A 25,958-nucleotide genomic window follows, 5' to 3' on the forward strand; every position below is an offset into this window, starting at 1 on the left:
GGGGGTGAGACAAAGGCTGGAAGGTAGTGAGGGGGGACATAGGAAGGAGCACTGGGGGCACTAAGAACATGGGAAGGGGCACTAAGGACATAGGAAGGAGGCACTGGGGGCACTAAGGACATGGTAAGGAGGCACTGGGGGCACTAAGGACATGGTAAGGAGGCTCTGGGGGCACTAAGGACATGGGAAGGAGGCACTGGGGGCCCTAAGGACATAGGAAGGGGCACTAAGGACATGGGAAGGAGGCAGTGAGGGCCCTAAGGACATGGTAAAGAGGCAGTGGGGCCCTAAGGACATGGTAAGAGGCACTACGGACATGGTAAGGAGGCACTGAGAGCACTAAGAACATGGGAAGGAGGCACTGGGGCACTAAGGACATGGGAAGGAGGCACTGGGGGAGACATTATTTCAGCAGCACCAATTAAAATTGAAGAATTTAGAGAAAACAATGATAAGAATTTGATTGCTAAACAAGCCTCAGATAAAATGATGTTCCTGAGGAAGATCGAAAACTTGGAGAATCAACAGAAAAATTTGAATTTGAGACTTTTCAATTTCCCAGTAGCCAATTTTATGACACTTCGGGAACTCTTTAAAAATTTTATGTTAACAACCTTAAAGATATCAGAATCTGAACTCCCCCCACTACAAAAAAAATTATTACTTAAAGAATTTCAAAGAAGGAGAAGCAGGTGGAGGTAGAGATCAAGCTTATTTAGGCTTTTATATACCACCTATCAAGGTTATCTAAGCGGTTTTACAATCAGGTACTCAAGCATTTTCCCTCTCTGTCCCGGTGAGCTCACAATCTATCTAACGCACCTGGGGCTATGGAGGATTAAGTGACTTGCCCAGGGTCAGAAGGAACAGTGCAGGGTTTGAACCCACAACCTCAGGGTGCTGAGGCTGTAGCTCTAACCACTGCGCCATACTCTGGATATATCTGTTATACTACAAGCATCTGATATTGAAACAGAGGGTCGGCTACATTATTAGTCTCTCTTCAGGATAAGGAAATGTTGCTGAAATTGTACTTTAATTTGAAACAAGTATCCTATTTGGGAGAAAGGGTAGACATGTTCCCAGGTGTCTCAAAATGGACATAATCCAGAAGAAAATAATTTCCATCATACCATTCAAAAGTGATTTATTTTAGGGCCAGTTTTTCAGTTAAGATTTCCCTGTAAGTACTTTATTTTCCTTCAGGGAAATAAATATGTATTTTTTGAAGCTGTCCAATTAGGTTTCTTTTTAGAAGGTAAAGGAATCTCCACACATCCAGACTGACTCATGATGTTTTCCGGTACCAGTGTTTTTTTTCTTTTCTTGTCTCCTTCGCCTATTGTGGACTATGAGATGAAATATTACTTTTGTGCTTTTTGCTTAGATCAGTTTGTACTGATAATATTGTATTTCGGTATCTCTTATATCATTGTACATGTACTAAACTAAACTAAACCTTAAGTTTGTATACTGCATCATCTCCATAAAGATAGGAGCTTGGCACAGTTAACAGGTAATTCAATAAATGAGGGAAGGATAAAATAAGAAATTAGAGGTTATGAAGAGGATAGCTAGCATTAGGTTTAAATAGATAGCTTTACGTTTTGGAGAAAAGCCAGGTTTTCAGATGCTTTCGGAATAATTGGAATGAGCCTAGGTTACGCAGCGGGGCAGGGAGATTATTCCAAAGCTCAGTGAATTTGAAGAAAAGGGATTTCCCTAATTTACCTGCCTATGTGACACCTTTTAACGAGGGGAAAGATAGTTTGAATATGTGGCGGATCTGGTAGTGTCAGGTCTTGAAGAATTCCAGGATAGTGGAATTAGGGGAGGAAGGATGTCATGTAGGATCTTGAATATTAAGCAGGTACATTTAAAGTGAATCCTAGAAATCACCGGAAGCCAGTGAAGCTTTGACAGAAGCGGGGAAACATGGTCAAATTTGCTTTTAGCGAAGATCAACCTAACCGCTGAAGTCTTTAAAGATTTTGCATGTAATGATAATTTGAAATGATAAGAAAAACAAAACAAAACTTACAGCGTTCAACAGAACACTGGTTTAAACTACTAAAAAGTGTTGCATAAAAAAACATCAGATTTAAGATGCTCAACAATCAAATTTATGGCATAAAGAAGTTCAAAGGGTGGGAGACAGGGAAAGCACAAATGAAGAAAGCTTTGCATTATACTATCAATTTTGTTCACAAATGGAGTAGCCTTACAAGTACTGGGAGAAAACTAACATGACGGGTAATTCTATAAATTAGGCACTCATGATTAATAACAACTGTCCCCAATTTTGTAAGTGGCACCGAAAAAACAGTGCTAAGCACTATTCTATAAACAGCACTAAAAATTAGGCACCACTTAGAGAATAGCACTTAGCACTGGCATGCTCAAGGCCCGGCAGAGGCAGGAAGTTCTTCAAGTGGCACCGGCACGTCCTGTGGGCTGCATGCCAGTGCCAGACGGGGGGTAAGTTTCAAGTTGTTCGGGCGGGAGGTGCCGGTTTGCGAGCGGGGGAGGAGGGGGGAGCAGCACCGCTGGCCTCGGGGGAAGAACATATCAAGCGAGTTTCCATTATTTCCTATGGGGACACTCGCTTTGATATACGAGTATTTTGGTTACGAGCATGCTTCTGGAACGAATTATGCTCGTAAACCAAGGTTCCACTATACCGCCAAAGCTTACAACAGTTTTCAGTGGTTTACATTTAAAATATAATTTTTTTTTTTCCAATTCTTTATTCATTTTTTCATCTTAAATCAAGTACACAATATTACATCAATTGAATCATACACATCACTTAGCTAAGTGTAAAGCCAATGTCTTAGCTAAAAGTTTTCCATCAACATTGATTAGCGAGATAGGCCTGTAGTTTGAAACCAAAGTGGTATCTTTGTTTGGCTTTGGCAAAACAATTGTTAATGATTCTGCCATAGTACCTGTAATGCAACCTTTAGTTAGTTGGGACTGATATAAATTTAATAAATGAGGTAATAGGGTAATTTGAAATGATTTTAGAACTCTACTGTGAAACCATCACCACCTGGAGCAGATCCAACTCTAAGAGATTTCAATGCTGTTTCTAATTATTTTAGTAATATAGGCTCATCCAAACTTCTTTTTAGATGTTCAGGAACCTTCGGTCCAATAATTAGATTTAAAAATTCTAAACCATCTTTTTCCCTATCTCAATAAGGCTCAGAAGAATAAAAATTTAGAAATTTATAAAAATTTAGAAATTTATTTAAAATACTTCCAATTTTAGTATGTGTCTCTCCATTCTCATCCTTTATTGCAATAATTTTGGTTCTTCTTTTCTTTGCTTTAAAATAATTTGCCAATAATCTTCCTGCCTTATTTGAGCTTCCATAATACAAAGCTTGTTGGGAAAACAAATCTTTCCTTACAAATTTTGAAGATCTCATTATATTTACCTTTTGCTTTTAATAAAGCCTGTAGGGTTCTTTGTTCCCATTTATCAACTAATTTTGTTTCCAAATGTTTAATTTCTTTTTTCAAATTATAAAATTGTTTTTTAAGTTGTTTTCTAATATGCGTCGAATATGAGATAATATTACCTCTCATGGTAGCCTTAAATGCATCCCATAATGTTTCTATGTTGATATCCTCTGAAGTATTAAGTTGAAAAAATTCCATCAATTTTAATTTTAATTCTTCAAGGAAAGTTGAATCCGCAATCAATGTATTATCAAATCTCCATACCGACCTGCTGTAATCTTGCTCATCAAACTGAAATTCAATCCATACACCAACATGATCAGATAAGATGAGAGGATCTATTTTGTCACTTGCTGTACTATTTGATTCGAGACAAAAATATAATCTATTCTTGAAAAAGATTTATGAAGTTGTGAACAAAAAGAAAATTCCCGATCATCAAAATAAAATATACGCCATATATCTATTAAATTACAAGATTGTGTCAAATTATCTAACCCTAATGACTTCATAATTTTACTTGGTTTTTTATCCAATAATGGATCCATTACAGCATTGAAATCTCCAGCCACTATTAAATTAGAAGCAGCCAGTGGGATTAGTACTTGTAGTTTTTTAAAAAATTCCATTTGATTCGTATTTGAGGCATATACATTAAACAGTTCCAGGGTATTATTTCCCATGCTCATTCTCACATGTACCCACCTACCCAAAGGATCCGAATCTATCAGCTGAAAATTAGCTGTACATTTTTTGTTTATTAATATGGCAATCCCAGCTTTTTTGCCGACTGCCGGGGCAAAAAAAATCTGGCATACCCAACCCCCTAAACAACAAAAAGAAATTCAACCAGATCTGCAGAATAAACAGCGAAGCAGGAGATCAAACAAAAACTGCAGATAATGTACACGATGCAGGCAAAAATTTATTATCCCAAAATAAACTGCAGTAATATAAAAACCTTATCACCAACCAAGGGACCCAACACGGTCCGTGTTTCGGACAAACACCTTCATCAGGGGTCCATGGTAAATAAGGTATAAAGTATACCGCAAAAAATGAAGATAACAACAATTGCCTGTATATTAAATCTGCCGAAAGTGCTGCCAAAATGAAGTGACTTCATTTTTGGCTGCACTTTCGGCAGATTTAATATACAGGCAATTGTTATCTTCATTTTTTGCGGTATACTTTATACCTTATTTACCATGGACCCCTGATTAAGATGTTTGTCCGAAACACAGACCATGTTGGGTCCCTTGGTTGGTAATAAGGTTTTTATATTACTGCAATTTATTTTGGGATAATAAATTTTTGCCTGCATCGTGTACATTGTCTGCAGTTTTTGTTTGTTCTCCTGTACCCAACCCCCTTCCAGTTTTCTTGATTCCAGCATTGATAAGTGCGTCTCTTGAATAAAATAGAAATCGGCATTTTGTTGTTTTAGGAAAGCTAACATTTTTTTCCTTTTTATTTGGTGATTAAGGCCATTGACATTCAATGAAACTACTTTAATTTCCATCTATTTCCATATATGTAATCCAACAATAATTTTTAAATTTAAGTAGATTAATATGATTAGACACCATTACGCAGTTTATGAACTTTAATACATTCTAATTTCCCCTCTTCAACCCCTTTTTTCCCTACCCCCATCCCTATTCATTATCTCGCCCCTTCCCATCCCCCCTTAAGTAACATAGAAACATAGAAATAGACGGCAGATCTAGTCTGCCCATCCCAATGACCCTCCCCTACCTTTCTCTGTGAATAGATCCCACGTGTCTATCCCATTTGGCCTTAAAATCAGGCACGCTGCTGGCCTCAATAACCTGAAGTGGAAGACTATTCCAGCGATCAACCACCCTTTCAGTGAAAAAGAATTTCCTGGTGTCCCCGTGCAGTTTCCCGCCCCTGATTTTCCACGGATACCCCCTTGTTGCTGCGGGAACCTTGAAAAAGAAGATATCTTCTTCCACCTTGATGCGGCCCGTGAGATACTTGAATGTCTCGATCATGTCGCCCCTCTCTCTGCGTTCCTCGAGTGAGTACAGCTGCACCTTATCCAGCCATTCCTGTACGGGAGATCCTTGAGACCCGAGACCATCAGGGTGGCCATTCTCTGGACCGACTCCAGTCTCAGCACATCCTTACGGTAATGCAGCCTCCAGAATTGCACACAGTATTCCAGGTGGGGCCTCACCATGGATCTATACAATGGCATAATGACTTCAGGCTTACGGCTGATGAAACTCCTGCGTATGCAACCTATGATTTGCCTTGCCTTGGATGAAGCTTGCTCCATTTGATTGGCAGTCTTCATGTTCTCACTGACGATCACCCCTAAGTCTCGTTCTGCTTCAGTTCTTGTTAGGATTTTGCCATTAAGGGTGTAAGTCTTGCATGGATTTTGGCTGCCCAGGTGCATGACTTTGCATTTTTTGGCATTGAAGCTGAGTTGCCAGGTCCTAGGCTAGCGCTCCAGTAGGAGTAGGTCGTGCATCATGTTGTTGGACATTGAATTTATGTCTGTTGTGCTTTTGCCCACTACATTGCTTAGTTTGGCGTCATCGGCGAATAATGTTATTTTACCTCGCAGCCCTTCTGCCAAGTCTCTTATAAAGATGTTGAATAGGATCGGGCCCAGGACCGAGCCCTGCGGCACTCCACTGATTACCTCCGTCATTTCGGAGGGGGTGCCGTTCACCACTACCCTCTGAAGCCTACCTCCAAGCCAGTTCCCAACCTATTTCGTCAATGTGTCGCCCAATCCTATAGAACTCATCTTGCTCAGCAACCTGCGGTGTGGTACGCTATCGAATGCTTTACTGAAGTCCAGGTATACGATGTCCAGGGACTCCCCAACATCCAGCTTTCTCGTCACCCAGTCAAAGAAGCTGATCAGATTGGATTGGCAGGATCTCCCCTTAGTAAATCCATGTTGATGGGGATCCCGTAGATTCTCCTCGTTCAGAATCCAATTGGCGTTTGATTAGTTTCCATTAGTTTGCACACTATTGATGTGAGACTCACCGGTCTGTAGTTTGCTGTCTCCATCTTGGAGCCTTTCTTGTGGAATGGAATGACGTTAGCTGTCTTCCAGTCCAACGGGACGTTACCCGTACTAAGGGAGATATTGAAGAGCGTGGATAGCGGTTTCGCCAAGACATCACACAACTCCTTGAGAACCCTGGGGTGTAGGTTGTCAGGCCCCATTGCCTTGTTAACCTTAAGCTTTGACAGCTCGCAGTAGACACCGCTGGGTGTAAACTCAAAATTACTAAACGAATCATCTGCGTCAACCCTTGTCTGTAGCTGAGGGCCGAGTCCTGGCGCCTCGCGGGTGAAGAATGAGCAGAAGTATTCATTTAACAGTTGGGCTTTTTCTGAGTCCGCTTCTACATAGTCTCCGTCTGGTTTCCTAAGACGTACTATCCCACCTGAGTTCTTATTTCTGTCACTGATATACCTGAAAAAGGATTTATCTCCTTTCTGGATGTTCTTCGCTAGAGACTCCTCCATGCGGAATTTGGCCTCCCTAACTGCTGTTTTGACGGCTTTTGACTTGGCCAGATAGACTTCCCTAGAGTCCTGTTTCCCTGATTGTTTGTAAGAGATGAATGCTTTTTTCTTCTCCTTGATGAAGTCCGAAATCTCCGCAGAGAACCACTGTGGCTTATTGTTCCTTCGACGTTTACTTACTGATTTAACATAGCGGTTTGTTGCTTCTTGTATGGTGGCTTTCAAAGTCGACCACATTTCTTCCACGTTATCGGTTTCTGCTTGGCTTTGTAGCGCCTGGTGAACGAAGTCTCCCATTTCTTTGAAGTTTGTGTCCTTGACTTTGAGGACCTTGGTCAGTGTGGTAAATTTAGTGAAACCTTTCCTGAGATTGAACCATACCATGTTGTGGTCACTGGAGGCCAATGTGTCGCCCACCGAGACCTCTGTGACACTTTCTCCATTGGTAAGTATCAGGTCCAGTATTGCCTGATCCCTTGTTGGTTCCAACACCAGTTGCCTGAGTCTTGCTCCCTTCATAGAGTTTAATAGCCTCCTGCTGCTGCCGGAAGCAGAGGAAAGCGTGTCCCAATCCACATCAGGCATGTTGAAGTCACCTAACAATACTGTGTCCCCACGCAAGGTGATATTCTCTATATCTCCGATTAGTTCCATATCTAGGTCATCCTGTTGTCTTGGGGGTCTGTATATTATGCCAAGATACAGGCATTTGTCCTTCCCTCTGATGAAAACTTGGAAGCGCACATATGGAAACAGGTATATGAAAAACCCCAAACAGGATAAATTAAAAAATATTCTTATTAAGCTATATTAAGCTATCCAAATCTATTTAGGAATCATTTTAAAAATTAATATAATAATTGAACACATATTTAAAAAAAAAATTATGAAGAATTCCACTTCCATAAAACAAATCTAAGTAAAATTTCCCCATTAAATATATATAAATTACAAGGAACGGAATGCCATTAAAATTATAGCACAGACTTAGTACACACATACAACTACACAAAATAAATATTAAATTTAAAAACAAAGCAAAAGTGGCTCTGGTATGCAATGAAGAAAAACAAGAGCAGCCATGAGGTTGCCTTTCAGTAATTAATAAAGGTGATCATTCTGGGGAATGCTTTTTCCAAAATCTAGCTGAATTTGTAGCAATATTTGAAAAGCTTTATAATTGGATTTTAAGTGGATTTGATATGGGAGTTGACTCCATAAACAGGGTGCTAGATTAAAAAAGCCTTTGTACATGTATTCCCATTTGGTCCTTCTAACTGATGTTATAACCAACCTATTGTTTTGTACAGATCTGTGAGAATATGGAATTGTTAATGAATGGAGGATTTTGCATAATATGCACATACATATGCAAATGTCAATATCCTAACTGCATGTTTTTGGAAAGGGTGCACACAGGGCAAAGCATGAGCATGACACAGGCAGGGTTCCCTTTTAGGTACTTAACTTACTTGCCACATTTATTCACCTTTGTTCCATTATAAAATTGACTCTTAAATGGAGGTGCCCAGTTATAGTATTGCCCCACATAATGTGCATTTATATATTTTAACACAATTTTCACAGGAAGGGTGGTGTTGCTTTTATGATTATTAAAGTTTAAATGATCAAATTCTAGGGGAATAAAGCCTGAAGGTTTGCCTAGAGCAGTGTTTCACAACTCTGTCCTGGAGTACCCCCCTTGCCAATCCGGTTTTCAGGTTATCCACAATGAACATGCTTGAAATAAATTTGCATATCATTGAGAAAGTGTTTACAAATCAAGTTTATGCATATTCATTATGGACATCCTGAAAACCTGACTGTCAATGGGGTACTCCAGGACAGAGCTGAGAAACACTGCTTTACGGTACCCTAATACTTGAACTGCCTCCGTCTGTGCTGGTTATTAAAAAGTAAAAACCAACCACCCATAAGTAAATAATCTATCATTAGGCTCTTGGTAGTACAGTAGGTTAATGTTAAATCCTATACCTAGCACATATATTAGAAACAAAATAGCATATTAATATAACACAAATATACCTCTTTATCTATAAAATGTGATTTGTCCTTCTCCTGCTCTGGTGTAAGATACAGGACCTTCTCCTCTGTTGAAGAAAAAAAAACTCATTAATGTCCAAATCCAACTCTGTATAATAGAATTTACTATAAATACAGATGTCAGCCAATTTTTAAACATTTTGATGAATTACTGCAAAGGATACAATTTCTTTTATGTGACTATAGGGAAGAAACAACTTGTGGTCGGTCTTCATTTTACACTTTGTAATGACTTATGGGAGGAATATATGGGAAAAGTTACACCATTTAATTTGCTGGATTTCTGTGATCTTGTTTTTTTCTTGTTCTTTCAAGTTTGTACATTAGTCTTTACCTTTGTAATTCTTTTAAGAACATAAGAATAGCCTTACAGGGTCAGACCAATAGTCCATCAAGCCCAGTAGCCCGTTCACACGGTGGCCAATCCAGGTCACTAATACCTGGCTAAAACCCAGGGAGTAGTAATATTCCATGCTACCGATTCAGGGCAAGCAGTGGCTTTCCCCGTATCTTTCTCAATAACAGACTATGGACTTTTTCACCAGGAACTTGTCCAAACCTTTCTTAAAACCAGCTACGCTAACTGCTCCTACCACATCCTCTGGCAACGCATTCCAGAGCTTAACTATTCCCTGAGTGAAAAAATTTCCTCCTATAAGTTTTTAAAGTATTTCCATGTAACTTCATCAAGTGTCCCCTAGTCATTGCAATTTTTGACGGAGTGAAAAATCGATCCACTTGTACTCGTTCTACTCCACTCAAGATTTTGTAGACTTCAAATCCTATCTCTCCTCGGTTGTCTCTTTTCCAAGCTAAAGAGCCCTAACCATTTTAGTCTTTCCTTTACCATCTTGGTCACTCTTCTTTGAACCTTTTCCAGCGCCACTATATCTTTTTTGAGATAAGGAGACCAGAACAATGCAATACTCCAGATGAGGTCGCACCATGGAGCGATACAGGGGCATTATAATATTCTTAGTCTTGTTAATCATCTCTTTTTTAATAATTCCTAGCATCCTATTTGTTTTGGCCGCTGCCACACATTGGGCGGAAGATTTCATCGTATTTCCTACGATGATACCCAGATCCTTTTTTTGGGTGCTAATCCCAAGGTGGCCCTAGCATCCGGTAACTGTGATTTAGGTTATTCTTCCCAATGTGCATCACTTTGCATTTGTCCACATTAAATGTCATCTGCCATTTGGACACCCAGTCTTCCAATTTCCTAAGGTCCGCCTGCAATTTTTCATAATCCGCATGCATTTTAACAATTTTGAACAGTTTAGTGTCATCTGCAAATTTAATCACCCCACTCATCATTCCAATTTCCAGATCATTTATAAATAAGTAAAATAGCACTGATTCTATTACAGACCCCTGCGGTACTCCACTGTTTACTCCTCCTTCCTTTTTTCCACAGAATATACATTGCGTAAGGAGAAATTAGTTTCTTACCTGCTTATTTTCTTTCTTTTAGTCCCTCCAGACTGGCACAGTCTTTTCTCAGTCTCTATCTGCTGGCAGTGGATTATAACCCATCCGTTTCTGTGCAGGTCTGGAGGGTCCCTAAAGAACAGTGCAGGCTTAGACTATTTGTGCTTGATAATGTCATCTTCAGTTCAACAGACTATGCCATTTCTGACAATCTTTCCTCATGAACCACTGTCTCTGAACAAAACAAATACTCCACTATATTCAGTGTATGCTGCCATTGTGTCATAGTAGACAGTGCAGAATGTAACATCACTTTTCCACGACTAAAACCACAACGTGATATCTTCAACAATTTTTATTTAAAAAGAAACAACCAATAAAGTATACCGTAGTATTCCACTCAATTGCTTCATTTAAACCATTGAGTGAGACTGTAATTCAAAAATCCAAAATTGTTCTTAAGAGGGATAACTGAACTTTTCATTCCCTCTGTATGTCTCGGGAAAGTGTTCAATATTGAACCATCAAAGTAGATAACGTGTGCTTATTTTCAATACCATGAATCATGGTATGACGGAACACAAGTCATTTGCAAACGTACTCATACTGACTGAGTGCAGCCCACTAATTTTTTTTGACAAGGACAAATAAGCACATTTATCAAGTATAACAAATCACATAAGGTAGTGGCACCTTTTAACTGAGCATCCATGGATCCAGGAAATACTCATATTATTATATTTAGGGATCTTCTTTGTGATCTGGAGAAACTGGAATTACAGGGTGAACACTAACATTATGTCAACATGACTAAAGAAGAGTTTCATGTTTTATGAAGTTTATGGAAGAATACCAGTCTAGTCAGCTGACAAGGGAGGCTCCAAAGAGATCAGTACTTTAAAAGTCTGGAACCATTTTAAAACTCTAAATTTTATACTGAACTCCAGACTGATCCTACAGATGCACTTAAAAATGAGACATCCACTATATCTTTGGCTAGGGAATCTGGATTTATTACCGAAGCAGAGAATACATTTCTTAAACAATCCCATCCTCAGATTCTGGGTTTTTTTTTAAATTTTATCAATCGATGATGATCGCCAGATGATAATCTCTCAAAATAACCTTTCTCTCGATTTGTAGATTTTTTTTGAAGTCATGTGTAAGCTCTTCTAGATCTTAACGTTAAACGTTATTTTTAAGGAAAGTTTGTGGGCTTGACAATTTGAAAAGGGAAAGGGAAAAGAATTGGGTCTTGTATATTGCCTTTTTTGTAGTTTTACAACCACACTCAAAGTGGTTTACATGCAGGTACTTTGAGCATTTTCCCTATCTGTTATGGTGAACTCACAATCTATTTAATATACCTGGGGCAGTAGAGAGGGGGAGGCGGGTGGGTTGTGGGGCTGACTATCCTGCTGTCCACGGAGAAAACTACATTACAGGTAAGTAACTACACTTTCTCCTAGGACAAGCAGGATGAATCAGCCACATATGGGTGACTCCCTAGCAAGGGATGTACAGATTGGACCTGCGCCCTAGCGCTCTGTGCATCCCTAGCCTGGCTGTAGAGGCCGAGCTGGGCAGGGTAATCAGGCGAAGCAGGTTAAGTTGTGCAAACAAGGTTTTTGATAAAGTGCTGTGTTAACTGGGCAATAATACTCACAGAACAGTAAAACTGGTCAATAACAATCAATGAACAGTGAGAAACCAACTGGTCAACAGTGACAATTCGTACTTGCATATTCAACATTCAGTCTAGACAGATAGTACTGGAAAACCTAATTAATCAATATCTATAACACCCTACTTGATCAGTGTTTGTCAAGGCTGTGTAGTGATTGCTGTCCCTCCCGGGAGGGAAGGGCCGCTTGCAAGACTGTTCCGTCTGAATGCATTCGGGGTGTGGAATGCTATGTCGAGGCAGTAGTGCTTGGTGAAGGTGTGCATGGAGGACCAAGTGGCTGCATCACAGATGTCCTCTATTGGTGTGTAGTGTAGATGAGCCAGAGTGGGCGTGGGCTCCCACCGGCGGTTCACGCTGCGCTCTTCTATAGGTGAAGGAGATGCACTGGGGTATCCAGCGTGAGAGCATGCATTTGGTGACCGGCAGTTCTGGTCTGTTTTGGTCATAGGAGACGAACAGTTGTGAGGCTTGTCCGGGCCGTTGCATTCTGTTGATGTAGATAGTCAGGGCCCGTACATTGTCCAGGAGGTGTCGCTGGAGCACCACCCTGTCCTCATGGAGAAGTGTGTCGGGGGGGTGATGGACTAGGGCCAGGATCTCGCTGATATGTTTGGTCGACACGATGGATGTCAGGAAGAGGGTTTACCAGGTAAGGACTCTGGGATCTGCCTCCCCCAAAGGTTCGAAAGGGTCGAGGGCGAGCTGATGTAGCACCAAGTTGAGGTCCCATCCGGGCGGTAGTGGTCTGACCGGTGGGTGCCGATTGGACAGTCCCTTCATGAATTTTGCGATTACTGGATGCCCCGACACCGGTGTGTTGTCTAAGCCAGTGTGGTACGCTGCGATCGCACTTAGGTGGGCCTTGATGGAAGTAGGTTTTAGGCCCCTCCTGAGATAAACTCAGTAGGTACTGCAGGATGTCCGGTATGGGACAGTTGTAGGGGTCTTGCTGCGTGCCTGCACCAGTAGCAGGACCTTCTCCATTTCAAACCATAGCATTTTCTGGTTGAAGGTCTTCTGGCTGCCATAAGAATGTGCTCCACATCTTGTGGTAGGTTCATCCTCTCAACATCCATGCAGTCAGGGCTAAGGAACGCAGGTCGTGGTGAAGGGTAGAGCTCCCGTGTTGTGTTATGAGATCTGTGCTGATCGGGAGGCGGAGAGGTGGGTAAACCACTATCCGTTCCCGGAACGAGAACCATGGTTGACAGGGCCAGAACGGGGCAATCATGATCACCGTTGCTCTGTCCTGAAGGATCTTCTGCAGGAGACTTTGGGTATGAATAGTGTTGGCGGGTAGGCGTATAAAGACTCCGTGGTTCCAACTCACAGACAAAACGTCGGGGCTGAGACGGCAATGGGTCGGTTTCTTTGAACAGAAGGTCGTGCATTTTGAGTTCAGTTCCGTTGCAAACAGGTCGATGCTTGGTGTGCCCCAGGTGCTGCAGGTCCCCCAGAGGGAAAGAAGCATGGGAGTTTCTTTCTCCTTTTGTTCACATTGGGAGGAGGACGGGGCAGAGCCCTCGGGGCTGCAGGAGATTATCAGAAGTTTTCCCAAAAGCAAGCAGATAGGACTTACCTTTGGGGCTGGAGGGCGAACACCGATCGGCTGCCTGCAGGGGCTGGCTGTATGCGGCAGCATGCAGGGACTCCTGGAGAGATCTCTCTGCCGGGCCGGGTGCAGGCGGGGGATTAGCTGATCCAGGGCATCCCGGAGGCTCCTTACCACTGTAATTTGTGGATCCCCTGCTGCTGCATTCCGATGAGGATGGCTGCTGGAGGAAGATTCTCAGGCCTTACTTCTCTTCATGAAGTCTCTCAGTGCCCTCTTCCTTAGCTTGGGTGCGCGCAGAGACAGACAGGCACAATGCAAGCAACAATGGTCCTTGTGCGCCAGACCCAAGCAGCGGATGCACAATTCATGAGGATCCAGTGTACTCATCCTTTTTTTGCATCCCGGACATTTCTTTGATGTTTCTGGCATCTTCAAGATGGTAAGTAGAAGAAATTTAGATGGTAGGAAGTTGTAATGGAGAGCTGTAGAAAATCCAACCGATGGGAATGGGCGGAGACTAAAGATTGGGGATTAGGGGGAAGCAGGGGGAAATGGGTAGTGCTCGGGCATGCCCAGTGGGGCCCGGGCACTGCACGTGCTCAGAGGAAAAAAAAAAAAATCTCTCTGAGCTATTGGAGAGCTTATCCGCAAATTGGGAGCTGTTGGGACAACACCCATATGTGGCTGACTCATCCTGCTTGTCCTAGGAGAATCCCACCAACACTGTCTGAAATTTTAACTTGTATGCATTGAGCTGTATAAATAATTGCCTGAAACTGAAGCTTCCATTGTTTTGGCTCTAAACTGTTGAAAAACTTCATCCGATTCTTATGGTGATAAGAACATAACATAAGAATTACCTAATTCTTTTATGTAATTTATATTCATTTGCATGGTGTATGCTTCTAAGCTGGGTGAACCCTTGTGTGGAGAATATACACAGTATAGACAGTTGGCCATACCCGTTTCCCCTAAAAATATTACATTACATTAGTGATTTTTATTCCGCCATTACCTTGTGGTTCAAGGCGAATTACAGTCAAACTAAAAACAAGAATTACATTCAAAAATATGCATCAACTCTGCTCTGAAAACTGGAAAGGATGTGTATGTAGTGCCTACATTACATGCAATCTGTCTCATGTAATACATGCAGTGCATGCATATTCACTGTGGATATCCTGAAAACCATACTGGCTGGGTATACCACAAGGATTGGGTTTAGAACTACCCAGTTAGTTCTGAGATTGCCAACAATGATATCTAATTATGGTAAACTTGCAAAGGTATTCAGTAAGATATTACATAGGCTAAACTACTTTTTAAAAGAAATAAACTTAAATGATTTAAAGCCTGAATACAATCTGAAGTGGTGCTCCAGTGACAGACCATGGTCATTAAGATGACATACCAGGAGGTAAGGCATGGAGGCTAAGATGGTGGCACCTAACTGGCGTCTGTAAGATCGCTGAGGCTGTTGGTTCCTTTTTCCTTGACTAAGCAAAATGCCCCACAAACGGAAGGGAATTGTGGGGGTGCCTACCTCCTCGATGCTCTCGCAGTCAGTGAGACAGCTCCCGATTGAGCAATTTTTGACAGTCATCTGCTCAGAAGCTGGCATAATAAGTCCCACTGCAAATATGGCTGGAGAAGGGTTGTCCTCGCTGGGACCTGAGACCTCGTTATTGCCTCTCAGTGCCGCCTCTTTGTCTGGAAGAAACTACTGCAGCTGAAGCGGGGAATAGGGCAGCTGGAGACACACCTGAATCCACTGTTGATGAGGGAGACGTGGCAGATGAGCTTCTGCTGTTGGAGAATATCGTAGGGGCTTCAGACCCCTCCAAGGAGGTGACACTTGAGGCAATTGGAAGGTGCTTCAAAGGCCGAATGTAGCAACTCAGAAAACATTAAAGGAGATGAAGGCACTGGGAGGGAAAATTGATGATATTTCTAAGACTTTTTAGAGCAATCTAATGCTGAAATGAAAAATTATATCACCATAATACAAACAAGTTCAATCCCTTCAGGGGTTTAGGAATATGGTAATTAAAGACAATACAGCTTTGCACAAGAAAATTAAGAATATTAAGAACTTTAATTGCCGCCTAAATGTTAGGATTCTTAACTTCCCTAAGTCTCCTGGGATAATGGCCTATGATATGTTTAAAATTTATCTTATTGAAATATTAAAGTATTCCTCAGCTAAACAAGACATATTACCTGCCTAGTAATACTAGGCAATCCCAGGAAGCTTTGGAAAGACAGGACGTTCAAACTTCAAAACTGGACTTACAAAATATATCAGCTATTCTGGAAGAGTCCATCTCTGATACCTCTATAATAACTACACTCTTGGTATCTTTTGTCTTCCAGCAAGACCTAGACGCGTTCATGAGGCAATATTTTCAAACCTCAAAGGAATTATTCCATGGTAAAAGGATCTGGGTCTATCAGGATGTCACCAAGTCCACACAAGAAAGAAGAAAACAGTTTCTGTCATTACGACAAGAAACTAAATCTCTGGGGGTGTCGTTCTTACTTGCCTACCCGTGCAAATGTATAGTAAAATATGCTCAAGTTAAATATGTGTTTTTCCTCCCAGAGCAGCTTAAGGCCTTTTTGGAGCTAAAAAGAATTGCCTCAAATTGATTGAGTGAAAAAGTAAAGTAAAGAGCAGAATTTTATGTTATGCTTGTTCTTTAACTGTTTTTGCTTATTGTTTAAATATCTTCTCAGTTTTCTTGGCCTAAAATCTCCCCCCCAAAATTTTGGTGGTCTAAGAAAGTTTAAAGAGTATTCTTGTTTTGTTTTCAAATTTGGAATATTATACCTACTGTATTTCTGTAACAAGATGTTTATTTTCTTGTAAAATATGTTGAAACTATAAATAAATAAATAAAGATGACATACCTGGAAAATATGCAAGCAGCAGACTGGCTTGGGTTAACAGTGGCCTGTTCTCCCCTCTGTGCCACATGTTTGGTAAACAAGACTTCATAAAGCAATAAACCGCTGAACATAAGAACTTAAGAATTGCCGCTGCTGGGTCAGACCAGTGGGCCATCGTGCCAAGCAGTCCACTCATGTGGCAGCCCCTAGGTCAAGGACCAGTTCTCTAAATGAGTCCAGCCTCACCTGCGTACGTTCCGGTTCATCAGGAACTTGTCTAACTTTGTCTTGAATCCCTGGAGGGTGTTTTCCCCTACAACAGCCTCCGTAAGAGCGTTCCAATTTTCCACCACTCTGGGTGAAGAACTTCCTTACGTTTGTACAGAATCTATCTAATTTTAACTTTAGAGAGTTCTCCCTACCTTGGAGAGGGTGAACAACTTGTCTTTATCTACTAAGTCTATTCCCTTCATTATCTTGAATGTTTCGATCATGTCCCCTTTCAGTCTCCTCTTTTCAAGGGAGAAGAGGCCCAGTTTCTCTAATCTCCCACTGTACAGCAACTACTCCAGCCCCTTAACCATTTTAGTTGTTCTTCTCTGGACCCTTTCGAGTAGTACCGTGTCCTTCTTCATGTACGGCGACCAGTGCTGGACGCAGTACTCCAGGTAATGGCGCACCATGGCCCAGTACAGCAGAATAATCTTCTCTGATCTGTTCATGATCCCCTTCTTAATCATTTCTAGCATTGTTAGCCCTTTTCGCCGCCACCGCACATTGCGCAGACGGCTTCATCGATTTGTCGACCAGTACTCCCAAGTCTCTTTCCTGGGAGGGTCTCTCCAAGTACCGCCCCGGACACCTGTATTAGTGTATGAGATTTTTGTTACCAACATGCATCACCTTACACTTATCCACGTTGAACCTCATTTGCCATGTCGCTGCCCACTTCTCGAGCGTGGTTATATCACTTTGCAGATCTTTGCAATCCCCTGCATCTTCACTACCCTGAATAACTTCATATCGTCTGCAAATTTAATCACCTCACTCGTCGTACCAATTTCCAGATCGTTTATAAATATGTTGAAGAGCACGGGTCCATGGATGGTCAATGGATTATAAGGGCCTTTCATCTTATTTCACTAAGCCACACTAGATTTAACTAGAAACACATACATTCTACTTAGCTCTCAGAAATACTATGCCAAGTATTTTTATTTTTTAATTTAACATTGAGGAGGGGCAAAGTGAGCTAGAGCTGCTGCCACAGTGGTTAGAGCTGCTGCCACAGTATCCCGAGTTGTTAGTTCATCCTAGCCTGCTCCCTTTGACTCTGGCCAAGACGCTTAACCCTCCATTGCCCCAGGGACTGAGATAAAATATGTAGCAGTATCTGATTATTCTTCAATGTACTGTAAACCACTTTGGGTGAATCTCTTCATGAAAAGGTGGTTAATAAAGCCAAATCAATAAACAATAAATGTGAAACAATTTAGATGCTAAATGAAGTTAGAAACCTGAATTAAAACAGTATTTCAAATCCAAGCAGGAGAAGCTACCCACCCTCTGAGCCGTTGCAGCGTAGGACATATCTCATTATATCCAGGTTCTCATACACTATCAGGATCTCCACAGCACCCATTTCCAAAGCTTTCAACGTATCTTCAACTCCAAAGCAGTATTTTCCTGTATCCTGACTGATCTCGTCAAAGTAACGACCTGCATTTTACATCACCACAAGAAGTACATATTACAAGGAATTATTTTTAAAAAGCATGCAAATATTTAAATGTGGATTCAAAATATGAAAAGTAGTATGGATAAGTATACAGTGGTACCTCGGTTTACGAGTGCACCAGTTTGCGAGTGTTTTGCAAGGCAAGCAAAACATTTGCAAACTTGGTGCCTCGTAAACTGAGCGCGCCTCGATTTGCGAGTGCCCCCCCCCCGCGAACCGGCACCCTCCCCCCCCGCGATCCGGCAACCCCCCCGCCACCATCTGAGGTCCCCCCAACCCCTCTTCTTACTTTGATGTAGCCTCCGCACCGGCACCAGCATGTCCTGTGCTGGTGCCGGTGCCCGAAGATCTGCTTCCTGTGCTGGGCCTTGAGCATGTGCATCGTACATCCTCCTTCTTATGGTCTGGGCTGGGCTGGACTGGCTTTGAGCATGCTCAAAGCCTTCTGGTCTCGCTCTCAATCTCAGAGAGAGCGAGACCAGAAGGCTTTGAGCATGCGCAAATGCTCAAAGCCAGTCCAGCCCAGCCCAGACCAGAAGAAGGAGGATCTCCGACGCACCGCCCAGCCGCGCCAGAAGAGGGAGGATCTTCGGGCACCGGCACTGGTGCCAAGTCAGGTAAAGGGTGTCATTGACTGCTCGGGAGGGGGAAGTAGGATCGCGGTGGAGGGATGCCGATTCGCAGGGGGGGGGGAAGCTGGATCGTGGGGAGGGGTTTGGAACAGCGTCAGATTCCTCAAGGGGGGGGGAGAATGGAGCAGCGCCGGTAGCCTTGTGGGGGGGGGGAGGAGGTGGAACCAATCAAAGTAGTTTCCCTTACTTCCTATGGGGAAACTTGCTTTGATATACGAGCAATTTGGTTTACGAGCATGCTTCTGGAACGAATTATGCTCGTAAACCAAGGTTCCACTGTACTTGTAATGGTCGGTATATCAAAATATTAACAAATGTATAGCTTCATTATTACAGGAGCCACAGAAGGTTAAAAACTTTAACATGGTCCATTTTTTCAGGCACTTTGAGGCTTTTTACGCATGTCTGTTTTAAAAAATGAAAATCTGTATTGGTTCCACTGAATAGATCGTAAAAAGTTATATAAGATTGCCAATTTCATTTGTTTAACTTCAATGGTCAAGGAAATATTTTGACTCAAATTTGCCAAAATTGTGCAGGATACTTTACATGGTCGTGATATGGTAAAGAGCTATATCTCTACAAGTATTCCACTGGCGGATCTTAAACTTTATCAGAATTTGTTTGGGTTATGTAAGATTCAACATGATGGTGAGGTGGGGAAACCTAGACCACTTGACATGGAATGACCCAATAGTGACCCCCAGACAGTTACACCTTAAGCTCTTTCTTAAACATACTTATACTTTTCATTCTTTCCTCCTTCACCTGCTCAGCATCTCCTTCCCTGTCAGCAACATCTAATTTTATTCAGTATATGATCAACTGCAATTGGCATAACCATCATGGCAGTATACAATATCTTAATGAACTCTAACATAAAATGAGTCAAAGCTAAAACATAAGACAATAGGATAAAGAGATAAAGGACATCTCCTATTTAACCACAAAGCATATTTCTCATATTCTCCAACTTCCTTCTTACTCGGCTTTGTTCTTGGAGCATCTAAAACACTAGAAGCAAAAGGCCTCATTTCCTGCACTTTCATGACCTTACTACAGCAGGATGCTAGAAGCATTATGGGAGAAATCAGTGCTTCCTATGTTATAGAACGCTTTCTAGAATATAAACATTCTGCAAAGTTCAACACAGCATAGAGAACTTCCATGCAAGATTCTCTACCCGCTACTAAGGTAACCACAATTGCTTATTTTGAGAACAAGATATCTATTCTTCAAAAGTCTAAAAAGTTCAGATTATTAATAAAATAATGTAGTTATAATGGATCCCCTATTTTCAGAAATTCATAATGAAAGCAGGAATTACCTGATGGCTTATTTCTACTCACCTATCAGTTTCTTCTCTTGAATGAATTTCACATTGGAGAGGACTTCAGTTGAAAGTTCAATAGCTTGATTGAATCCATTTTCACCACCATATGATATGTCAACCAATTTCAGCACTTTGGATTGTAATCGCTTTTAAATAAAGCACAAAATATACATGTAACATCGCTGCCTGATATAAACTTTTCTTCTATTTTTCTCCACCGATAGATACATAACTTTTGAGATCACACCATGAAGGACCTAAGAAAATAGAATTACAGTGGTACCTCGGTTTACAAGCCGAGCAAAACATTTGCAAAATCGGTGCCTCGGAAACCAAGCATGGCTCGATTTACGAACGCCTCCCCACAATCCGGCACCCTCCCCCCGCGATCCGGCACCCCCCATTTTTAAAATGGAGAATGTGACAGCCATACAGCAGGGGCATTTTAAGAAATTTAAGGATATTTGGGAGCCATTAACAAAATTTTGTAAAGAATGATTATTACTTTTCCCTTTGAATAAACATGTCCAAGTAGGGGGGATACTTTGTTTTCACATGTGGTTGAGGACAATTGTTGGGTATACTGGGGGGAGGGATATAAATATTTGATATGAATTATACTCTGATAGAATATTAAGTGGTTAAAGTGTAAAATGTTTTCATGTTATGTTACACTTATTGAAGGTTTTAAAATGAATAAAAAATTCTAGAAAAAATAAATAAATTAGATAAAAGGAGAAGAGAGCGCTTGGTGAACAAATTCCTAACAAGTAAGCGCTTTGTGGGAATTCTCAAGCTGCAGGCAAGGTGGGCATATATGTAAGTGTAAATACTTTTCAGGGCTATTGAAATATCTTAGCATCACATCAGAAAGTAATGTACTTTCACAACAAGAGGCATTATCATTTAAAGCATAATCACTCACCTGGTCAAACATATCTGACTGGCTAAGTTCTGTTTTAAAATCAGCTGAACCAGCTAAAACGAGACCAGCAACATTCACCTTGTCACCGGAAATAAAAAGCTGTACTGCCGTCTCGGCTACTTTCCTCACATAATTATGTCGTTTTTCCATTCTCAAACGAGCAAAACGCAAGGCAGACTGGCCACCTCTGCCTGTCAAAAAAAAAAAAAAAAAAAGTGATGTTCAAAGCAATTCAAAAAAATGCAAACACAAAATTAAAGAAAAATAATGCACTCTCTATTTGAATGAGGAATTCACATTCTATCTAAAGCATCTCAGAGATCAGCTTCTTATCAGCTAATCACCCCTGGTCAAACCATTTGATTTCTCAGTTAAACCTAAATCATTTTTCATAAATTCACAAGGCTGACAATAAGAATACCTTTCAGGCTGATTTGTTATACACTGCTGAGTGAACGGCTCAACTCTTCCCGAAGAAAATGGTCTTGTCTGCTACCGTGTTTCCCCGATGATAAGGCAGGGCCATCAAATAAGACAGCCCCCCCTTTTTAGAAAAAATTGTAAAATAAGGCACCCCCCCCCGCAAATAAGCCACCCACCGATACCTGCGCTTACCCGAATCGGGTGGTACGGTGGGTGACTCCGTGTGGTCCCTCCGTCTACCGCGGGGGTCGGCAACCCGCGGCTCCAGAGCCGCATGCGGCTCTCTTCCACCTTTGTCGTGGCTCCGGTAGTGTGTCACGCAGGCATGCAACTTACAAGTCCGGCATCGCGGCGGGAAATAGCCATGCTGAGCAGTGAGCTCAGCATGTACACAGATGAAAGCCTTGCTAGCTGATTGGTCCGGCGGCCCCGCCCCGCCGTGCCGCCGGACCAATCAGCAAGCAAGGCTTTCATCTGTGTAGTGCTGAGCTCACTGCTCAGCATGGCTATTTCCCGCCGCGACGCCGGACTTGTAAGATGCACGCCTGAAAAAGAAATCATCCTGGCCGGGGTCGGTGTCATGCTCCGGAGATCTACAGCCTTCCTATCTCCCTCTCCCTTCTACCTGCTTCCGGCCACATCCCCTGCTCCGCGGCTCTCTTCGGCAACTCAGCAGCAGCGATCGACACAAGCTTCTGACGTCGGGGCCTACCCTCTGCGAGTCCCGCTTGTTTCAACTTCCTTTTTCCACAAAGGCGGGACTCGTAGAGGGAAGGCCTCGATGTCGGTAGCTTGTCTTGATCACCGCTGCTGACAAGTTGCTGAAGAGAGCCGCGGAGCAGGGGGGTGTTGCCAGGTGCAGGTAGAAGGGAGAGGGCCAGATGCAGGACTCGTGGGTGAGGGAGCAGAAGAGAGAGAGAAAGAGAGAGGGGAGGGAAACAAAAAGAAATATTTCATACTGGGCTGGGCCGGAGTGGAGGGAGGGTGGAAAGATTCTAGCTACAGGGTGCAGTAACAAAGGAAAAGGGGGGGAAAGCTGAAAATGGAGATAGTGACACAAAGAAGAGAAAGGGTAAGCAGGACCTACTGAATAAGGATAGAGATACAGAGGGGACATGAAAGGGTAAATAAGGCATCCCCCCGAAAATAAGCCCTAGAGCATATTTTGGCCTTCCAAAAAAAATAAGACAGTGTCTTACCATCGGGGAAACACGGTAGTAGCTAATACTCAATTACTTACATATGACAGGTGTTACCCAAAGACTGTAGGCAGATATTCTCACATCATCCACAGAGCCCGGTATGGACAGTGCAAAAGTGTACTGTCGCTTTAAAAATGAAAAGTCTTGAGGCCACTCGTACTGCACACGTGCCACTGCCTTCCCGCCTGATGTTGGCTCACGGGACCATAAGTTAATTAAAAAAGCTAAGAGCCCAACTAGGGGAGGTGGGAGGGTTGTGAGAATATCTGCCTGCTATCCTTGGATAATACCTGCTACAGGTAAGTAACTGTGCTTTATCCCAGGACAAGCAGGCAGCATATTCTCACATGTAAGACTCCCTAGCTGCCAGGATCATGACTGTGAGGCTGGTGAAATCAAACAGGTTGGAGGGAAATTGGCATTTAAATGAAGAATAAAGTCTGAGAACTGTTTGGCCGAACAGACTGTCCCATCTGGAATGATTTTCTAAACAATCTGTGAAGGTATGGATTGAGATATCCTGAATAGGAGTGGAACATAGTTGAGCTACTGAAGTGGCCATTGCTCTTATTTTTTTGAGTAGTGACTCAGCCTCCCAGCATCAGCCCAGCCCGAGCACAGCAAAAATAGCCATAATGAGATGGTTCTCTTGGAAAGAACAAAGGAAGAACTATAGACAGACAAAACTCCAAGATGATCTTCAGGAGGAATATGGGGTGAGTGCAAAGAACCACTCTGTCGTGGTAGAATGTTGTTTAAGTTGGAGAACACCCAAGTGCTTGAAATTCACTGACACTATGCAGAAATAATAGAGATGAGAAATACTACTTTCTAAGTGAGATGTTTGAGAGATACAGACACAAGTAGTTCAAACAGAGGCTTCATCAGAGTGGAAAGGAACTGGGGGAGGATTGATTTGTGGTTTGGTATGAAAAAGGCCTTTCATGAATCTAGAAACTAGAGGATATACTGATAATGGCTTTTTATCCAGAGGTATATGAAAAGCTGCAATAGCATTGACACGAACAAATTCTGACAAACATAGTTCTAAGACCCAAATTAGAGAGCTGGAGAAGATAATCTAGAACTGACGAGGAAAGGACAAGTGACTGGATCCAGCAAGTGAAGATTACACCAGACTATGAAGCAAGTCCATTTGAAATAATAGCAGCGTTGTGTGGAAGGTTTTCTAGAAGCTTCAATGATGGCTGATACTGGTACCGAGAGTGCAACAGCCTCTACTTGGTGGGAGAGAAATACCATGCTGTGAGCTCTAATGAGCGTAGACTGTGATGGAGGAGGGAGAGCCTTCGTTCTGTGTCAGCAACATTGAAAAGATTTACAGTTTAATGGGATCTCTTACATTGAATTGAAGGAGAAAATGAAATTATGGTTGATGGGTCCACCAAAATGCGATGAAAATCATGGTGGTTTGAATAAAGTCTTCCCGATTAGAGGTATTGGAGAGAAAGCAGAGAAATTTCTTCTGTTAGTCGAGGATGGTGGCATCCAATTCTAGGCGACTGGGTGAGTACATTCTGGAACAAAAGATGAAGTTTGTGATTGTTGGGGTGAAGCAAAGAGATCTACTTCTGGAGTACTCTAAACTTATGCTGCCCGATTCAGGAAAGCATTTTTCAATTAGATTTGGCTTATTGAATTGATTTTTCGATTAGATTTGCTTTGACCTGCCCAATTAAGCATTTTTGTTTTATTTTTTCAAACGTCCTAGAAAGCACAGTTACTTACCGTAACAGGTGTTATCCAGAGACAGCAGGCATTCTCACATGTGGGTGACGTCATCTACGGACAGCTTTTCAAGCAAACTTGATTGAAGTTTCAAGCTTGCTATGCTGCACCACGCATGTGCATGCCTTCTCCCTCCACTAGAGGGTGCATCCCCACCTCGTGGTCCTCAGTTCCATAGCCCCGGGGAGGAGGGCGGGTTGTGAGAATATATGCCTGCTGTCCCTGGATAACACCTGTTACGGTAAGTAACTGTGCTTTATCCCAGGACAAGCAGGCATGATATTCTCACATGTGGGTGACCTCCAAGCCAATCAAAAAAGGGCAGGTGGGAGGATGGCAATTTAGGAAAACAGATTGCGTAAAACCGACTGGCCAAACCGGCCGTCACTTCTGGACAACGTGTCCAGGCAGTAATGGGAGGTGAAAGTATGAACCGAAGACCAAGTGGCAGCCTTACAGATGTCCTCCACAGGAGTAGACCGGAGGAAAGCAACAGAAGCTGCCATCGCTCGGACCTTATGCCCTGTAACTCGACCATGGAGTGGAAGACCAGCCTGAGCGTAACAAAAAGAAATACAAGCCGCTAACCAGTTGGACAAAGTGCGCTTGGAAACAGGATGTCCCAACCGATTAGGGTCGAAGGACAAAAACAATTGAGGAACCCTCCGATGAGACTTAGTGCGTTGGAGATAAAAAGCCAACGCCCTCTTACAGTCCAGCGTGTGAAGCGCAACCTCACCAGGATGAGAATGGGGCTTTGGAAAAAACACCGGAAGAACAATGGACTGATTGAGATGGAAATCAGACACAACTTTAGGCAAAAACTTAGGATGAGTGCGAAGAACCACCTTGTCATGATGGAACACAGTAAAAGGTGGATCCGCAACCAAAGCCTGCAGCTCACTAATTCGACGAGCAGACATGAGCGCAATCAGAAAGATCACCTTCCAAGTTAGAAATTTAAGATGAGATTTGGCAATGGGCTCAAACGGAGGCTTCATCAGTTGAGCCAAAACCACATTAAGATCCCAAACCACAAGAGGAGGTTTCAGAGGAGGATGAACATTCAAAAGCACCCTCATGAAACGAGCAACCAGAGGATGAAGAGAGAGGGACCTACCCTTAAGAGGCCGATGGAAAGCCGCAATAGCACTAAGATGCACTCGAATGGAAGTCGTCTTTAGCCCAGACTGGGACAAATGCAATAAATAATCCAGAACCGAAGACACCGGGACCGAGCTCGGATCCAGATGGTGCGAGGAACACCAAGATGAAAATCTAGTCCACTTCTGGGAATAGCAAAGCCGAGTCGAAACCTTGCGCGAGGCTTCCAAAAC

General features: G+C 42.4%; 1 protein-coding gene across 1 annotated transcript in view; it reads right to left on the reverse strand.

The window, feature by feature from the left end:
• The window catches only part of ETF1 (eukaryotic translation termination factor 1), a 74,548-nt gene that overhangs the window by 16,874 nt on the left and 31,716 nt on the right, over positions 1–25,958 (reverse strand). The window contains exons 6-9 of the mRNA XM_033926864.1: positions 21,248–21,438; positions 20,339–20,468; positions 18,183–18,338; positions 9,037–9,101 (exon numbers count right to left, since the gene is read on the reverse strand). Coding sequence (XP_033782755.1) covers positions 9,037–9,101; positions 18,183–18,338; positions 20,339–20,468; positions 21,248–21,438 — 542 coding nt within the window. The remainder of the gene's footprint in view (positions 1–9,036; positions 9,102–18,182; positions 18,339–20,338; positions 20,469–21,247; positions 21,439–25,958) is intronic.

This window comes from Geotrypetes seraphini, chromosome 18 (assembly GCF_902459505.1).
Source record: "Geotrypetes seraphini chromosome 18, aGeoSer1.1, whole genome shotgun sequence".
NCBI classification, from domain to species: Eukaryota; Metazoa; Chordata; class Amphibia; order Gymnophiona; family Dermophiidae; genus Geotrypetes; species Geotrypetes seraphini.